The 18622-nt window shown below is 45.5% G+C and overlaps 1 protein-coding gene across 6 annotated transcripts; it reads left to right on the top strand.

Annotated features, from left to right (window-relative positions):
• The first annotated feature begins 123 nt into the window (after positions 1–123).
• On the top strand, positions 124–17814 carry LOC104044146 (C-terminal-binding protein 2). Of its 6 annotated transcripts, none has more exons than XM_064458189.1 (11): positions 124–296; positions 4560–4751; positions 5159–5906; positions 6602–6756; positions 6849–6993; positions 9471–9677; positions 10301–10515; positions 11296–11426; positions 11623–11750; positions 12302–12422; positions 17116–17814. In XM_064458189.1, the coding sequence occupies exons 3-11, from the start codon at positions 5318–5320 to the stop codon at positions 17117–17119; spliced, it is 1695 nt and encodes a 564-aa protein (XP_064314259.1). In that variant the 5' UTR covers positions 124–296; positions 4560–4751; positions 5159–5317; the 3' UTR covers positions 17120–17814. The 6 variants fall into 6 exon arrangements, with proteins under 6 accessions (XP_064314259.1, XP_064314257.1, XP_064314260.1 ...); XM_064458187.1 differs by lacking the exon at positions 17116–17814 and adding an exon at positions 13485–16901 and having other exon boundaries at positions 125–296; XM_064458190.1 differs by lacking the exon at positions 17116–17814 and adding an exon at positions 13485–16901 and having other exon boundaries at positions 131–296; positions 5832–5906.
• The last annotated feature ends 808 nt before the right edge of the window (positions 17815–18622 follow it).

Here is an 18622-nt window from a genome sequence, read left to right as displayed (position 1 = left end):
CCCTAGTCGTAGGGGGCGGGGCCTGCGGCCGGTAGAGTGTGACCGCCCGCAGGCGCGGCACGGGGCGCGTCTGCGGGAGGGAGCTCGAGGAGACGCCCCGCCCCGCCCCGCCCCGCCCCGCCCCGCCCCGCCCCGCCCCGCCCCGCGGTGGTTCTGCCCGTGGGGCGCCTGCAATTCCTCCAGCACTTTTGGTAATCAATCACTCAATCTGCAGAGCCTCTTCAGTGAATAGACTTATTTCCTTTCACCTGTGACCGCCCTTGCTGTTGGAGCCCTCTTCCTCTGGTGTGGACGTGGTGAGGGTCCGTACGAGGACAGGCATGCCGCTGCAGGACCTCCCAAATTGGAGGTGTTTAGCAGTCCTGAGTGGACTTTTCTGTTGTGAATGTGATGGCTGGGTGGGGCTCTTTTTTTTGTTTTTCAATCATTGTAAACTGGTTGCATCCCTAGCGATGAGTTCCACTGTACAACTTGTTGGGGAGGGGATAAGCATTTGCTTGCCACTTGTTTGGAACCTGCCAGTTCTGTTTGATACTCATCCTTTGTTCTTCATTCAGTCTTTCCAGGCAATTCAAGATGCTGTAGAACTCTGTCTGCCCTGCCTCACTGTCTTTTCCAAACTTAATTAACTGTCTTAATCAATTTCACTGCTTTTTGGACAGAGCTGTTCCACAGCTTTCCTCATTCTCAGTGCCTTCTGTAGTGTTGTGAGTGTGCACATGCGCTTACAGAAGGTGATTGGGTGGTGTAACACCTGTTCTTATGCTTGCTTTCTGCATTGTTGGCAACTGACATTTGGGGGGACAGGGATGGGGGAAGAATGGTTGGTTCTTCTGTCATCTTTTATCTGCTACAGAGCCTTCAGAGATTGCTGGAGGTAGCAAACCTCTGCCTGCTGACTTAATGGGCTTTGGGTCAGGATCTGTACTTGTAGAGAAATAGAGCTAGGGGGAACAGGTAGAGGTCCTCTGGTCTATCATCCTCTGCCAAGGAAGACCAGAAGTTCTCCTGTTGTCAACCTGAGATACTCTCACTGTGTGAAAACAGCCGTACTGGGTCAAATGAAAATCCTTCTAACCAATATGCTGTTTCTGAAGGCACCTGTAAAATAGTTTTCATTTTCAGCACTTCCCTTTACTGTATTTGTTTGTTTAACGTATGTTCTTATTTGAATTCTCCCTAGTTGATGTGTGCTCCCAACACCTCTGGATAGCTTATGTTTTAAGCATTGTCTGTAGTTCATTCTTATGGATGATGTTCAGCAGTGGATGACCTGGGAAGAATAAAAGACAGCCTATGTAATGACACTACCCTAAAATGCTGCCCCAGCAGCTTGCCACTGAGAAGTATTAATTGCAAAGACCTTCACAGTGGTTTAATCCAGGTCGTGATTCCCTGACTTGACTACGATATCACATGAAGCAGCTTCGGAAGGCTCGCTAGAGTCAGGACAGATGATCTTTTCTGCTTCTCCCGTATAGATAAGGGCTGTTACTCTGAAAGAGAAAATAGATTAACTCTTGACAAACTGTGTTGGAGATGGTTAGTAGTCTTATTGACTTCCACAAACAACTTACATGTACCAGATTATTATTTTTTAAATTACAGGCAAATTCATTGGTTCATAACCCTTAGCCTGTCTTCTTGTCTGTTTCCAGTTAGGTAGGTTTGGGCCTCTTTCATGCTTCTGGTGTCTGACTCACCCTTCACAAATCTGTCATTGAGATATTTAAGGGTCATCAGACCCACAGAGCCTGAAAATACCACATTTTTCTAAGCACTTTCTACGCTTTTGTTGCTTTTAACTTTGCCGAACATTCTTACCTTGTTATTGTTTAACTGCCCTAGTCACCAGCTCAAAGTTCCCATTATTGCCACATTGCCTTTTGCTCACCAAACCCCAATGCACAGCAGGAGAAAGGCATGCAGATTTGTTAAAACAGACAGTGGTATATCTGAATGGAATTTGGGGACTATTGAAGAAAAGGGCCATGTTAAAAGTAGATCAATTGTGTGGACTTCAGATCAGGAACGAGGAATGTCTGTATAATAAATTTCTTGAATCTGTTCTTCAATAAACTAGCATCACTTTGCTTAGTGATGCTACTTCCCCTGTGCTTGTGCTAAGTTACGTAGTGGATTGTTGGGGTGAGTGACTTTTTCTCCTTTACCTGGAGCGATCCTAAAGTTAACATGTACTAGGATGTGGTAAAAGATCCATTTAGTTGATTAAGATTTTCCTCTACATTGGCTGGGGAGGAGGGTAGAAATAACTCATGATTTTGGGGCTTTCAGAGAGGCAAAGCTGGATCTTGTGTTGAAACTGGCTGTAGTCAGCAAACGTGTTTTCTTACACTGTGGTCAGGCGCAGCAAGGGATGTGTCTCTCTTGATCAGACTCTGCCAGAGACTCTGGAGTTTCCAGTGAACACAGTAAACAGTAAGAGCTGCAAGGGAGGCCGGGACAGACACTTCACTTAGTGCTGACCATGCTGATTCTGTGGATTTAAATTTTCTCATTTTCTGAAGCTACACTTGCTTGTGCTTGCTGTGCTTTTCTGACAAAAGGTATGTGATCTGGGATTTGTGGAAGGTACAGCCATGACATGCAAAGATGGGTCCCTGGGCATTAGGGGATTATGTGGGAGGAGGATATAAAAAGGGCTGTATTTTGCATCGCTGTTTCTACAGACAAAGAAGTAGGAGTGGCAGTGCCCCGAATAGCCAAGAGCAGGGGAGGCAAATGAATGACGGCTATATGTGAGATACTGGTAGTCATCCATGTTATTTTTCTTCCCCTGCTCCTTCATGGAGGTCACAAGAGAGGGAAAAAGCTTGCTTGTTGGGCAGGAGTTGGTTGACTAGAAGGTTACTTGTAGGCTAAGGGCTTGCTCTCCAGTTAGAAGACTGGCTTGAGCAAGTACTGAGTGGAGCAGAAATCTGCTCTTCCACAGCAGGCTGTGGTGACAATTGGCATGGCATGCTTCACTTACGGGCTCTGGGGCTGGCCATTGCTACTGTGTGGGACAGTGCAAGGGTTTTGGTCCTTCCTGAGATGTGCTGACTCTGTTTCTCTCCATAGCCTTTCCCTGATCACCTAAATGTGGCCTGTGATGGCAGCTCCTCCAACTCGTGACTGTTAATTTGTCTACATGGATTTTATCTGTTGTACCCACATCAGTCTTTTCCCACCCCCAACTCTTTTGTGTTTTTTTTTTGTTGTTGTTGTTTGGTTGGTTTTGGTTTTTTTACTGGTTTAAATAGTTATCAGAGATAAGGTCAATACAAACGTGCAATGGACTTGATCAGAGGTTAGTTTGCAAAGTGGATGTGTAAGTTTATGGAGTAAGGAGAAGTGCTGAGACCCTTTTCTGGCTGTAGGAAGCACAAGACTGAGACTTTCCTCTTGTTTCTTTTGTCTCAAGACTGTGTTTCACCGTATGTGTAGTCTTAACTCTCCTTGTCCCACCATGCATGATTTTGGCTTTTCTGTGGCATCAAACTTAGCTGCTGGACTATTTGCTATGTGACAGCTCTTCAAGGTGGCTCCTGTTGTTCCACAGCACAGGCATGTATGTCTTATGCTCTCATCTGTCACCCATATCCGGAACTGCAGCTTGCTCATCTTTGTCCAGCTGAGGGTTTGGTGATGTTAGCAGGCAGCCGAGATCATCGGCTTTTCAGCATGTTGCTGAAATAGGCTTCTTTAAAAACTGATGGTGCAGCAGAGAGGCTTTGTGAATTCTGGGAGTTGGGCAGAGCCTGTGGCATCTGCTGCACTTCGGTTTGGTGCATTCAGACTTGTGTCTTAGTAAAGTTCTTTGTGCGCAGTTTCATTTTTGAAGGAAAAAAGGGTAATGAAGGACGTGATCGCATCTCCTCTTTCACCTCCAAACTCTAAGTGGCATATATTAATGCTCTGCTAAGGGAAAAGCCAGTGAGTTTTGGATATCCAGAATGTAGGCTGGAGTGAGAAAGACTCGTCTGGTCTGTGTCCTCACCCACTTTGTCCCACCTGCTGAGGCTTGCTCCCTTTGTGTAATGCCCTTTGCTGCCTCACCTATCTCACAATGACTGCATCCTTTCTTGCTTGGTCATAAGGAAACTGTACCTGTTTAGGGCAATTTGTGTGAACAAGACAGACTCTGGGACCCATTTCTAAAAATAAATAGCTCCAGCTCTTCGTGGGCATTGGGTAACAGTAGTAACACAGTCTGTTGTGGGGGTAGCTGGTAACCTAGGAAAATAGCCTTCTCTGTGGTATTGTGCAGCTTGTTCGTACAAGTGTGAGCAATTGGGGTGACTAGCTAAGGGAGTTAACTCTGATGTCAGTCAGCACCCACTTGGGGTCAAACCTTTCTCCAGGAAAGGCAGTCAGCATGACGTACTCAGTGACAAGGTAAGTGCAGGATTACTAGATGGGATGCAAATATGCTGGAGGGGGTATTGTAGTGCTGATCCACTCACAGGACCATTGGACAAGTGTGGGAGATATGGCTGCGAAGGTGGCAAGACAGAAGTTGAGCTGTTTTGAATAGCTCCCTGTTTTGTCTCATGCAGAGCGAGCTTCCTGGGAAGACCTGAAGCCATATCCCAGGATCCACCTTCCAGGCAATGCAGGCTTTTGTAACCACCCTTCCTGGTTGACTCGTTGCAGCTAAGACACTGCTCTCCAAACGGCAAACTTGCATCTCAAACATCTGCTGAGGACTCTTTTACTTTGGAGGAGACTTTAGCTCCCTTTTCCAAGAGGTACCGCAGAGGCAGAGCAGAGCCAGGCTCAAAAAGCCTGTGTTCTCAGCTTTGGCGAGGCCCACAGTGTCTCTTTTCTGTGTGCACAAAGCAGTAGAACAGTCCCCCTTCCTTTAGCCTGGGCCTATGCTGGGAATCCCCTGTGGTCAAGTTTCGCAGAGTTGGAGACACCTTGGACCTTCACAGACTGCACTGCTGCTTTTCATTGCTGCTTTTCACTCTTACCCTTCCAAGACAGTTCGTGTGCCTCCATACCAGAAGTGGTGATACCAGTGACCTTAAGGGCACACAAGAGCATGTCACAGGTCCCTGCTGAACTTACAGTGGATGATCCACATGAGGTGGTGGGAGAGGGCTAAAGGGGCAGAAGCAGCAGGGTACTCTAGCTGCACTTTCTGTCTTCTCAGGAAGGCACAAGAAGCCATGTAGCTTCTCCCTTTTTTGTGAGCGTTCTGGTTGTCTGAAAGGATTTTTGGGGTTGCAGACCACCTCACCAATTCCCCGAGCAGCCGGGGCTGCTCTCTGCAGCGGTAGGTCTCTCCCCGCCCAGCATTCGCGCACCCCAAATGGCTGCGATGACCGAGAGCCCCGCCGCGCTCTGCCCCGGTCCGCACCCCCTCGCTACCCGGCGGCCCTCCGGAGGAGGGCAGCTCCCCGGGCGGGCTCGCAGCCCGGGCGGCCGCGGCGCTGCTTCCCGGCCCGCAGGGGCACGCCGCTCCTGCAGTACCCCGACGGCCCGGGGCCGGCTGTGGCCAAGAGCCAGGGCCCGGCGGCCCACGGGAGGACCGAGGGCCCCAGAGCAGCGGCGACCCGTTCGCTCCTGCCCTGCCCCGCCCCGCCGGGCCGGGCCAGCCCAGCGGCCGCCGCCGCACCTCCCTCCCTGCCGCGCCGCGAAGGTCTGTGGGGCGGCCGCGGGCCGGAAGCGGAAGCGAGCTGCGCCCGAAGCTGCGGCGCCTCTGTGGCGGCTGGGGCGCGGGGCTGCGGTCCGGCCCTTCCGCTTCCTCCCGGGAGCCGGCGGCGGGCGCGTCTGCGCGGGCGGCGGGAGCCGGCGGCGGCGAGTGACGGCGTGTCCCTCCGCAGCGCTGAGGGGCGGAGCGGCGCGGCCCATGGACCGGCACAAAGTGAAGCGGCAGAGGCTGGACCGCATCTGCGAAGGTGAGGCGGGGCGGGCACCCCCCCGGCGGCGCCGCGTGGGGCCACGCCCGGAGCGGCCCAGCGTCCGGGCGGCGGGCCCTCGTGCGGCGGGGACGCGGGCCCGGCCGCTGCTCTCGGGCTGAGGTGCCCGGCCCGGCGGCGGCGAGCGGAGCTGCCGGAGGCGGGCCTGGGCCATGCTGCTTGGGGTGGACTTCCACCTAGCGCTTGTGCAGCACTCCGCCTGCGGCCCTGCTGCTGGGGGGCGTCCGTGCCTCATCCTTGTAGAAGGGGGTGGGTGCTAGTGGCTGCTAGAGGCTCCGCGAACCTACGAGTCCTTCTGCTCGCTTAAGGAGGAAATAGACTTGGTGGCTCGGCGTGCTGAGGTGGGAGAGGGGGCAGGTTAACGGGGAGTAGGCCCGAGGTGGCTTTATAACTAGTTTCAGAAGCCTAGAGTAAGATGGCATGCTTCTGAGTAGACCATCTGTGTTATCTCATTAATGATAAAACACGTTTTATTTTTCTTTATATAGTGGTGGCAGAGGCATTTTTTCCCCCTAGCTTCATTTCCCCATGTTCGTTTCTTATTTATTTCTTGCTTTGACTAACGCCTTCCTAAATACTATAGAACTCTGACAGAACTAGTGACTTGTTGGACTAGCAAATGAGAGTTCCAGAATTCTTGTCTTTCATATAATCGTTTCTGACTTCCTTAATAGGCATACGGCCTCCTATTGTGAATGGCCCAATGCCAGCACGGCCACTGGTTGCGCTCCTGGATGGACGAGACTGCACGGTGGAGATGCCCATCTTGAAGGATGTTGCTACAGTGGCATTTTGTGATGCTCAGTCAACTCAGGAAATCCATGAAAAGGTGGGCAAGATGATGTGCAAGCATTTGGACATAGAGCTCTGCCTCTTAGAGTAACGAAAACAGAGATTGATTTGGACTGTTTTTTGTTGTAGGTGCTGAATGAGGCTGTAGGTGCACTGATGTATCACACCATTACCCTTTCTCGTCAGGATCTGGAGAAATTCAAAGCCCTCAGGGTCATTGTGCGTATTGGCAGTGGCTATGACAATGTTGACATCAAATCCGCTGCAGAATTAGGTATGATGACAGCATTAGGGCTCTGTTGCGATCAGAACTGAATGTGAAGTGGAACACTACTCATGTATTTCTGTTTCATAGCTGAGTGCATTTAAAACCTTTTATGTAAAAAGATTTGGAGCTGCTTAGTATCAGGCATCTTTAGGAAGCTGACCAATATTGCTGGTAGGTGGCTTGAAAGAAAGATTCTCAGTTCTCAGATTGCTCTGCTGTATGTGTCAGTGCCTTTGCTGTTGTTTGGGATTCAGAAACCTGAATACGGTGTCTAGATACTTCTGGTGAGGTGGCTTTGCGTTGTTTGTGGGGAAAGAATTGGGCAAACTCTGATGTCTGAAAATAGCGTACGAATGCTGACGCAGGATAAACCCACTATAAATGCTTGATTAGTCAGTTCTCCTGTTAATTTTTTACATGCAGGTAGGTTCTGATTCAACACTTCATTACTGATCCCTTGAGAGCCCTAGGTGTGAGATCACTGTGATCTCTGGATTAGGTGACGAAAAGCTGCTATTCATTAAACATACAGCAGTGAGACTGCTGGACCTCGTAGTCTCCTAGGTGAGGTGGATCATCTAAGTACCTGCCCCTTCTTTTTTACATTTTTCTCTGTGATTTGAAACCTTTCTTCATGTAATGCAGATCTGATTAAGGGTAAATCAAATGCAGGCATTAATATATAAAATTAAAACAGGCATTACAGTTTCCAGATCTCTAAAAACAGATGAATTGCAAGTAAATGAAGAATGCATATTTGTCTAGTGCTTGAATTAGGTCTAAAGAATATTCTTATTTGAATGATTCAGCTGAATAGTCTCAAGCGTACCTGGCAAGGTCTTTGGCTCTCATCCAGCCATTAAGTTTTTTGGGCTGAGTTTGGAACCTAATCTACTCTTAGGGTTCTCTGCTTAAAGTCACCATCCATATCTTTGGTTCATTCAGATTCAAAGCTTTCCCTTTCCGCCCCAACTCCACACTCATTAACCCAAGGAGAAATGGGTCAAAGTTCTTCCATCATCAGACTGCTGCTTGCCACTTTTGCTTTGGAGTGATAGTACGATGACCCTTACACATGGCCAGATTTGCTTTTTCGTGGACAATTAATGATTATTTTCATGCTTAGCCAGGCCCTTTAATTCATTCTGAGGTAAGATACTGTTCCTGATGTGTTCTGAACCTTCAAATCAGACCAAAGGGCGGTGTTTGCGTTTTCTTACATCTAGGTATAATATTGCATGTAAACACAAATTTGTGTCTGGCTGTGTAAGAGATGAATGCACGTGGCTTGTCTGAGTTGGTTGAATGAGATGGTAACCAGTGAGATGAAAAGAAGTTGGGCTTCCCTATTTCCTCTTCTCACGTCCTCCAAGCCGTGTGGCATTATGGCACAATTGCAAATGATTTGATAGAGAAAAGGAATCAGATATCTGGGATTGTGTGTGGCCATTGCTCTCCTAGCTCTCTCGGGAGAGCGTGGTTTGAGTTAAGTCTAATGTCTCCTCTGTTACTACAAAAGAGTGATGCATTGCTGAATTTTATGTGCCTCCAATCATTGCCTAGATTTTATTCTTAGTTTTTAGGTAGGTGGTGGAGTTTTGAGGAGGGAGTTTCCTTTCCTTGGTTTGGCAGGTGGCTAGGGTTACGTTTGGGAAGAGACCATTTTTTCATCTAGTTATTTCATCTAGTTATTTCTTGGCTGGTTTGTTGAATGAAGGATAGTGGTACATTGCCAGCCCACCCTGCCTTTTTTTTTTTTAATAGACTGCTCACATTTTACTACAGTGTTCCGTCTTTCCCTTTCCTGACAGTAATTTGTGCTTCCAGGACTTTAACTCTGTTTGCATTAGTAATCTACCTGACAGTTCTAGCCATGGGTTTTATGGTCCCTTGTGGTTGTATGCTATTCTAGAGTTGGGAGTGTTATGTGTTGTTATTTTTAAGTGTAACTTCAAATGGATTTAGAGAGGCTCCTGTGGCTTCTCTCTGTGTTTAATGAGTTAGTTAACTTATTGTTGCTCCTGGAGAAGCTGATGCTTGCAGTGAGCATCTGGACTGTGAGGCATGAAAAAGCTCAACAATCTGTCTTAATGCTTCTACAGTCTGCCTGTTAATCTGTCAGGAGTACCTCTGGAACAAGTGCATCTTTTTGGATGCTGATCTTCTAAAACAGTTTCTTGCATCACTTTTATGACCCAGTTTTCTCATTTCAGCCTGTTTTTGGTTTTTTTTTTTTTCTTTTTTTTCTGGTGAGTGTGTCAACCAAATGGATATTTGTAAGGGAGGAATGGTATTTCCTTGGGGTTACAGAGCTGGCTGGTCACAGCTATGTTGCTGTAGAATGAGTTGCTGAAATGAATCCTGTGATTCTTGGCAGTAGTTCTAGAGCACTGAATTATCTTTCAGCACTTAAGCCTGAAGAGCTCTGTGTTGGTTTATTGTTGCGATGCTAAAAATCTTATATGACCTCTATGGCTTTGTAGGCATTGCAGTTTGCAACATCCCTTCCTCCTCAGTAGAGGAGACTGCTGACTCCACCCTCTGCCACATCTTGAACCTCTATCGCCGTGTTACTTGGCTACATCAGGCTATGCGAGAAGGGAATCGAGCCTCGAGTGTAGAACAGATTAGAGAGGTGGCTGGAGGCGCTGTGCGTATCCGTGGGGAGACTTTGGGCATCATTGGACTAGGTAAGTAATGGGAATTGTTAGATTGAAAAGTGAAGTGTGAAAGTTTTTGGGAACCTAAGAGTCACAGGCTGAAAAAAAAGATAATTTTACAGCTGTTCATTGTGAAACACTGACTCATAAGGAATGCTAGTGCCCTATTCTGTGATGCTGGATATCTTCAAGAGTGGGGTCTATGTCATGGGATTGGGAATTTTTTTTTTTTTTTTGGTATTCAAATGGCTAGAAGAATTGGAACATTCAGGCAGCTCTTCTCTGTGACTGTTTCCCTGTGTGCTAGGCTCTGTATCAGTAACAAGGCCACTTGAAAGCTACCAATTCCTTCTCCAAGTTCTTGTAATCAGATTATTACTGCCTCTGACTCAGAGTGCAGATTTGGTTTGAAAAACAGAGTTCCTTCTAGGCTAAGCTCTGGCTATTGCATGGGGAAGGACTAGAATTGGCCACATGGGATCAGCACTGAATAACCTCCTCTGGATCCTTATGGCAATCCTAGGGGTTTCCAGGGCTGCAGTACCTTGGGCCCTGGCAGTAAACTCCAGCGTAGGCTCCCAGTCTACCCCAGTATCTTGTCTTTAAAGTTTGTTTTACCTTTCCTTGATGATTGTGGGTTTTCTTTTGTGAAGGCCGAGTTGGACAGGCAGTGGCTCTGCGAGCCAAGTCCTTTGGCTTCAACGTGATTTTCTATGATCCCTATCTGCCGGATGGAGTGGAGCGATCCTTGGGTTTACAACGAGTAGGAACCCTGCAGGATCTACTAATGCACAGCGATTGCATCACATTGCACTGCAGCCTGAATGAACATAACCATCACCTCATCAATGACTTCACTATTAAACAGGTGCAGCAGGAGCTTGATTTCCCCCACAGAGCACTGTGGAAATGAATGCAAACAGAAACTGCTGCTTTCACAGAGGCTGAGAGCGTGTGAATCCTGCTGCCTCTGTCGTGTGCCTCCTGCTGCCTTTGGAGGCTGGGAGCGTGTGGATCCGGGTGCCTGTGCTTTGTGCTGTATAGCATTTCATGTTAAGAGAAGAATAGGGTTGGCTTTTTCTGCCAAGTAGTTTAATTTATAAAGAGTGTTTTAGGTGATTCAATAATTTCAAATTATCTTTAAAATGCATAATTGACTGGGCCAGTTAGAGCCAGGTGTGGTGTGGCTGGGACTGTGTAAGTTTCTTTACACAGCTCTGCCAAAGCCTCTCTGTCCAAGCCCACTGCAAAGTCAGTCTCGGGCTCTACTCCACTAGTCTATGGATTCTTTTCAGTCCTTTCATGAGAAACACCTGGACCTTGTCCAGTTTTGTATAGCTGGATATTTGATTCATGTCCTTTTTCTTTTTTTAATGTAGTAGGATGAATATGGAGTGCAGAACTTGAGAGTTCCACTTTTGCCCTTGTTGTCTTGTGGTTTTGTTTGTTCATTTTTAAAGCAAATTTCACAAGCATTGCTTGCAGGCATTTCCCCTGTGGTTAGCTTTGCAGTGAGAGCACTCCTAGTTCGTCCAGGTCTCATCTAATCACTGCAGGCTCCTGCTCATTTCCAGTAGACTTCCCAAGATTCACTTAGCTTCCATGAAAATGCTCATTCTCAATCCACTTAATATTTTTCTTCTTCCAGATGCGCCAGGGCTGCTTCTTAGTGAACACAGCCCGGGGAGGGCTAGTAGATGAGAAGGCCTTAGCGCAAGCCTTGAAAGAGGGGAGAATCAGAGGGACAGCTTTGGACGTGCATGAGTCTGAGCCTTTCAGGTAATGTTGTACATGCATGCCTGCTGTTATCCTGTGACTCACCTGTGCTGGATGATTCCTCCGGGATTTTTTGTTACTTGAGTTACAGTGATACCTGAGAGGACAGATGGGGTTATCACTTCTGGAGACTGGCAAGAAACCACTCTCTTTTTTTTTTTTTTTTTCTTTTTTTTTTTTTTTTCTTCACCCCCTACAGCTTTGCTCAGGGGCCCTTAAAAGATGCACCCAATGTGATCTGCACCCCTCACACTGCCTGGTACAGTGAGCAGGCTTCCATTGAATCCAGAGAAGATGCAGCTAAAGAGATCCGCAGAGCCATTACAGGTAATGACAAAGACTGTGTGCTCTGCAGCTGCTGTTGAATTAGTATTCTTTTGTTAGTTCACTGCAAGGATTTTGCTGATTTATTCTGAAAACCTAGACTCTGGAACTGGTTTCTGGAACTGGAGTGTAATTTGATAATTGTCTTTTTGCCTTCTGAGAATCTTGTAACTAATGCTGGAGTGGCACTGTCCCTCCTGGGAAAGCCCCTTGTACCTCTCCCAAGTCCTTCACAAAAATTCCTTGGACAGTTGTACTGTACACCTTTTTTCTGGAGTAGTACATATGTCTCTTGGGGCAGGTGAGGCTTGGCAATTGCAGTTTGTGGCCAGTAATTTCCACAAGATCACAGAAGTGAGAAGGAAGGATCAGTTTCTTGTCTTTTCCAGAGACCAGTTGTTCAGACAAGAGTCTCCTCTACCCAGTGTTGTTCTGTGGAGGTAGATGGAAAAGATGTTGTGCATTTCCTTTCTACTTTCCTTTGTAAATGCTTCAGCGAATGAGTCCCTCCTACTTCTGTCCTGTTTTTTTTGTCATTCTTGGTGCTCTTGCAGGTCACATACCTGATGCTTTGAGGAACTGTGTTAATAAGGAGTACTTGCTGTTAGCAGCTCAGTGGTCCAGTATTGATCCTGCAGCTGTCCACCCAGAACTCAATGGAGCTGCAGCTTACAGGTGAGATATGTAGGTTGTCCAGGTTACTGCTTCCAAGCATATCTTCCTACTGAAGCAGGCCAACATCCCTCTTTGGGTTTGAGAACTGCTTGTACCTGGAAGCAGGTATGTTTCTGTTCCTATATACTCTATCTATGAGCTCTTTCCAGAAACTTACAGCAGCACTTCTGAAGCTGTACCAAGATTTAACATTAACTTGGTCATACTGAGTTCCAGCTGCATACTGGTTAATTTTTCCAAATACTTGCAAGACCTGCCCAAGAGATATCTTAATATAAGAAAGCCTGCTGGGTGTCTGAAAAGAGGTCTGGATCTTAACATTTAGAAGTCATGCGTATATCATCAGGGCTGTATAACTTATCTGTAGCCTAAATATAGACTATTAAAGAGACATTGTCCAGTGGATTTGGGCAGTGGCCTAAATGGAGTGTATTTCAGTTTGTCTGTTACAGACCTGCCAAGTGATTGTGGGCAGATTGCTTCCCTTTTGTTTTTCTCCCATCTGCAAAGTAGGAAATAGTCTCTTCCCCTCTCTTGAGAGATCTACAGAGGTTTGGATATATTTATAGAGAAGGTACAGGGATGCAGAATGAAAGTAATGGAAGAATGTTTCATTAGCAATTCATAAGTATCACTCTCTTATTTCTCATCTTAAGTCTAGTTGTTTAATTAGTTCAGCTCCTTACTTCTATCTTAGATCTCAGTGAAGGATAACTGTCAGCTTGCGCTCCTCATGCTGATGGGGAGAGAACTTCCAGCCCTTCAGGGTACCTTCATACAGTGCCTCACGGTATTTTCCACTGGAGATAAACTTTGTACCTGTTTTCCAAATGTTTAGTATGTGACCTGAGACTGTGTCTGCCTGCCTGAGAACAGGTGTCATTTGGTATTAGGATATAACTGCTACTCTTCAGCTCTGCAGACTTTTCCTATGTTCTATCTCAGAGCGTTTCTGGTAGGAGGAGGGACTTCTATTCAGCAGGTGCCTGAGGGCACGGTTCCTTCCCCCTTGCGTAAGTCTGTTGGACAAGCTTGTAATTTCTATGTTTCTGTTGGTTTCAGGTTTCCTCCAGGAGTAGTGGGAGTAGCCACCCCTGGGCTACCAGAACCACCAGTAGTGGAAGGGATTGTAGCTCACGGGATCCCTTCTGTTTCTCACTCTGCACCGCGTACCCCTTCCCCAGGAGAGACGAGCAAACTGGAGGCAGACAGAGAGATTCCTGCTGACCAATAGCAGCATCTTTCTCTCCTGTCCTCTGGCAGTAGAAAAATGTAGGAGGGTAAAGGACCTTCTTTAACACCCTACAGAGACTGTTTCCTGTTCATACAGGATGGAAGAATGCATTTCATTACCGGCAAACTTTAGCTCTTGCCTTTATTTTGTAACCCTTTAGTTTTAATCTCAGTGAATCTTTCTCCTTCTCTGGGGCAGGGCAGCAGTGACCTTGCCTCCCCTCAGAAATACTTGGTTTAACCAGTGATTTTTCCTATATATCTGCCTCTGTTGTCTGTGTCAGGGAACTGTCCTTGTGCACTTGAAAATAGAAGTGGAGCTGCTTGATCAGGGATGGCCTTCAGTGTTCCTAACACCAAACTTCAGTGCACACTTTTCAGTTGTGACTTGTAGCTTAAATTTAATTTGGCTGAACCTCTGTAAGTGTAGCTATGGGGAATATTAGGAAAATACTAGTGAATTGGAGAAGTTGTGACTATTGTCTTTATTATGCCCTTGGTAGGATGCAGCCCAAGCTCAGCTCCGTGTGTTACTTTGCTTGTTTTAATTAAGGTTTCCTGTGAGAACAGACACAGCACAGGCGTTGCTAGTTCTTGACAATACAAAGTTTTGTCTATGCAGTACTAGGCCTGAAGTTAAAATAACAGTATCAAAGCCAGCCTTGTAAATAATTTGAAAGGGACTGAAATGCCATCATATGTGTTCTGGTAGCCACTGTGTTTGTGAGGCTTCAGAACAGTTTACCCTGGAGCCTGTGTAACTTGGGAGAAGGCAAGAGAATGCAGAAATGGGAAAAACTTGCACAGGGAGACAGCATGTAGCAATAACTTGCAGCTGCAGTTGCTGGTTCCTCACACACACGTACCTCGCAGTCTAACGGTGGTGTTTATTCACAAGGTACCTATCATGTTAGAATTCTAAGCTTTGTGCTACAGGTTTGGGTTTGTTTTTTTTTTTTTTTTCATAACTGCATGAACTAGAAGTAACGTACCAGTTCAGTGACACTTGCCTCTATGCTGATGGAGAAGGCAGCTTGTAAGAGTTGACCAAATTACTCTACTTTAGCTCTGCTATCATATACTGCATCTCCAATGGTGGGCAGGGCAAGACAGTGGTTTTTTTTACGTGCATAAGCTTTGTGATACTAAAGGAGAAAGAACAGTCTTAGCTTGTCACGTGAAGCCAAGGCAGGATTGTTGCTTTCAAGTCTTCTCCTGTTTCCCAAATGACTGAATATGAATCACTTCTTTGAGGGGTACGGAGTCTTCAGCAAAACAGGTTCCACAGGAGATTTTTCCTTAATTCCAAATCTTTCTTTAACTTAATCTTGTTACACTTTAGTTATAGCCTTTCTGGGCACCAGATGTAACAATTCCTGATTCATTTGTTCATGTTCTGTGGGTATATTAAAGTAGGTGCTATATGGGAGGCATGCCCTATGTCTGGGTTTGTCTGCCTCCCTTGATTCTTCCCTCTGTTGTGTGTTTGTGACTGGAAGCTGAACAGCTGGGAACAGACTGGAACTACACCTTGGGGTGTGGACAAATTCCTCTGTTTAAGCTGTTTATAGTTTGGGAAGCTGAGGAAAGCTTTTGGAGTCAATAAGCTTTCAGATATTTTTCCTTGGTTTTATTTTTTTCTCCAATACTGCCTTCATATAATGGCTTACTACTGATACAGTAAAGTGAATCATTCCTTCCCCCCCACCAATTCTAGACAGGAAAATAGGCAAGAAGTAAACTTCAGGTGTTTTCTTACAGATTTTACACTTTAACTGTTTAGCATTAGTGAGATTATGTTAGTTCTCTAGTCCTGAGTGTCTTTTTTGGTAAGGTATTTGTCTTGGTGAAGGTTCTTGGTTTCTGTGTTTTCATGGACAATGCTGATTCTACTTAAAATTCAAATACCTCCGTGGCTGCTCAGGTTTAGCAGATCAGACTGGGACTGGTGGTAGGCACAAGTTAGAGGAGAACTCTTCTGAGCAAAAGCCTAGAGCTCAGAAGCACTTTGATTACAGCTGTACCTAAAAATAACCAGCAGCACTTTCCTGACTTCTCTAATCTCTAGGAAATCTAAATTTTATAAGCTATTAGCTCAGAAAGCTGTTCTTCTGACAGGCAGATGGGGAAAAGTTTTCAGGGACTGAGAGCTCATCTTCTGTCTATTACTACATTAGGGAAGCAGTCTGTCAGTAACTTCTCTTTCCTTATTTTCTGCTGAAAATTCCAGCCCTGCTTAGAAGTTCAGGTCTGAGACTATTTTGTGGTAAGGGGCTGCTAGCTATGAGCTTTGTGAATACAGAGGATCAGAGTACGTTGACCTTGACTCCTCTAAAGCACAATGCAAAATAGATTTATTTTTTAAAAGAGGCAGTAATTTTTTTTCTTCTTAAATGCAAGTATCTCTCTAGACCAGGCAAATAACTGAGCAGAGGAAGTGAGGAAAGAGCTCATTTGGGGACAGTTGAGTTTCTCAAATCTTATTTTGGTGCCTAGATATACTGGTGACTAGTAAGCATAGGAATTAAATAACCGATGTCATGAGAAATATTTCCAGTTATGGGTACTGAGGAGTTGAAGCTGACAGCACTGATAGTGGCTCTGTTTTATCCAACACTATGTAGGCTTGTGATTGGATATGGAGGCAATTTTCCCTGATTAAAGCCACAGTAGAAAATGTTGAGATAAAAATGAACAGAACCCTTATCATGACCTCAAAGAAGGACTCTCTTTGTGCTTATAGGATTACTCTGCTTGTATGCCATTTGTACCTCTGCTTATAGACTGAACCTATTATCACCAGACGAAGGCTGTTCTGAACAGATAGCTCAAAGAAAAATTTACCAATACTTAAAGTACCCTGTGGTCTTCTCCATCCCGAGTGCCAAGCCCTTTGTTAGCACTCTCTCCTGTGTGATAGATGATTTGCAGCTCTCCCTCCCAAGCTTAGTGCAGTACACAGAAGTGGAAGGATTTTTGTTTTGTTTTGTTTTTTAATGCCTTCCTTCAGAACTAGCACAGAGCTTTAATCCCAAAGAACAGAGTCTCCCAGGGTGAGGCAGGAGTGCCCTAGCTGCACTAATCTGCTTACAGGAGGTGCTCACACTGTCCCAAGGTACATTGTTTGTCAGGGTCACTGCTGCTGACCAGCTTTTTTTATAGAGGACTCAGAGTTTCAGAAATATATTTTTGTAGACAATGACTAAACTGTGAAACATTGAAATAAAGCATGTAAAGAAAAACTTACAGCACTGTCCTCTGTACGGATGTTTTTCTCACTTCCGTTCTCTCCTGACTCATTAGAAAATGTTTGATTACTTCTTGGATATATTTTAATAAAGTTCTCTAAAGAACATGGCTGCTGTCTATGGAAGGGGTGGCCTTAGATAAAATATTGAAGGGGAGGGTTGAAAACCTGTACAGGTAGGTGTCTGTATCAGTCCCACTTTTCTCAAATTAGGTAAGTTGGATCTTCTACACAATCACGCCCTGGATCAGCCACTCTGGCAAATGACTTTCTTTGGATTCTGGAGCGTTGACCATCCATCAAGACTGTGAAGGTGGCAGACTGGTGAAGAAGCCATCTTCAATGGTTAAGGGACAGCTTTGAATGTAGCCTGATGTTTGCTTACGTTGACTTCTCACACACTGAAGTTGTGGTAACTAGTTCTGCAGCACTTTAAGTGTAACTTAAATATACACGTGTGAACAGCAGTAGCTGTCTTCACCCTTTTACAGTAAAACAGTCTTTGAAATTAATACACAAAATTAGCCCTTGAAACTAGTTTTTCTAACATACTATAAAAGTCAGTGCAACAGAATTAGCATAGAAAAGTCATTAGGTATTTCATAAATTTAACTTCATGTTTTATGGCCTATGCTCCCTGTGTTGATCATTAAGGAAAGTTAGGAACCCTCTTCCTATTCTGGGTGGTTTATATCACTATTTGTCTAGCTGGTGCTGTGTGTCTGCAATATTCAGCACCATGCTCAGGAGATGGGATATGGAAAATGCTGGCCTGTTCTATCATGGCATTTTCAGTGTTGGAGCTGGTGCAATGGGAAGGGGACATAGGACCACGTGGAATCTTTCACGTGGTGGTACTATTTCTAATATGTAGCTGACAATCTTACTGTTTCAGTAAAGAAACTTAAGGCATGAGGGCAAAGCCTGGTCTTCAACGAATGTAGTACTGATCTTGGAGTTACCACGGTGATTGCTTGGACACAAGACACAATGGCTCTGCTACCCTTCAGTAATGTTTTGTGTGTATTGGCTCCCAAGTTCTATGTCGTTGTTCAAAATACCAAAGGCAGACCCTGCCTCCAAAAAAAAAAAAAAAAAAAAAGTGTTTTAAAGCTTGTCTTGTCTTGCCAAATTGGGACTGAAATCACAATCTAAAGAGTACAGATAATGGGATGAAATTATGAAATACATTTCTGAGGATAGGCACATTGTACAAGCTGGTTTGGGCCTCATGTTACCCATTTCCCAGTACAGTAAACTGCATCTCTCTAACCAGAAAGTAATGGAGAAGGTCTGTCACCTACTTAGAACAACCTGGCACAATCCTTTTGAATGAATGAAAGTGAAAGCAAGGAGCCTGCCTTTGCTGCTGCTAATTCAGTGTCAAATGTGACTCTCCCAAAGTGATGAAACAGTACATGCACAAGAAGAAAATTACTTATTTCCACAAGAATATCCTTGTTCTGGTATGGAGTATAGCATCTGCGCCTCATTCCAGTTTCTACCAGTGCTACTGTGTCTTTACTGCACAAGCAGAAAAAAGATGTAAAGTTGCACATAATTTCTTTAACAGTTAAGGATTCTGAAATATTTTGTGGCTCAAGTATGTTGAAAAGGAGCAGGCTGAGGGCATTGGACTATTCTACATGAGAACCGTCCCAATGTATCAGCTAGTTATGACAGCCGCGCCCCGCCCGTCCTCATCGCACCCTAAATAAAC

Source organism: Phalacrocorax carbo, chromosome 8, assembly GCF_963921805.1.
Source record: "Phalacrocorax carbo chromosome 8, bPhaCar2.1, whole genome shotgun sequence".
In the NCBI taxonomy this organism is placed as follows: domain Eukaryota; kingdom Metazoa; phylum Chordata; class Aves; order Suliformes; family Phalacrocoracidae; genus Phalacrocorax; species Phalacrocorax carbo.
This window is presented reverse-complemented; position numbering and strand designations above follow the sequence as displayed.

Coding starts and splice junctions, on each gene's coding strand:
- LOC104044146 (XM_064458187.1), top strand. CDS start 5,318: ATGGCTGCGATGACCGAGAGCCCCGCCGCGCTCTGCCCCGGTCCGCAC. Junction 6,757..6,848: donor CTCAGGAAATCCATGAAAAG/GTGGGCAAGATG, acceptor TTTTTGTTGTAG/GTGCTGAATGAGGCTGTAGG. Junction 11,751..12,301: donor GATCCGCAGAGCCATTACAG/GTAATGACAAAG, acceptor GTGCTCTTGCAG/GTCACATACCTGATGCTTTG.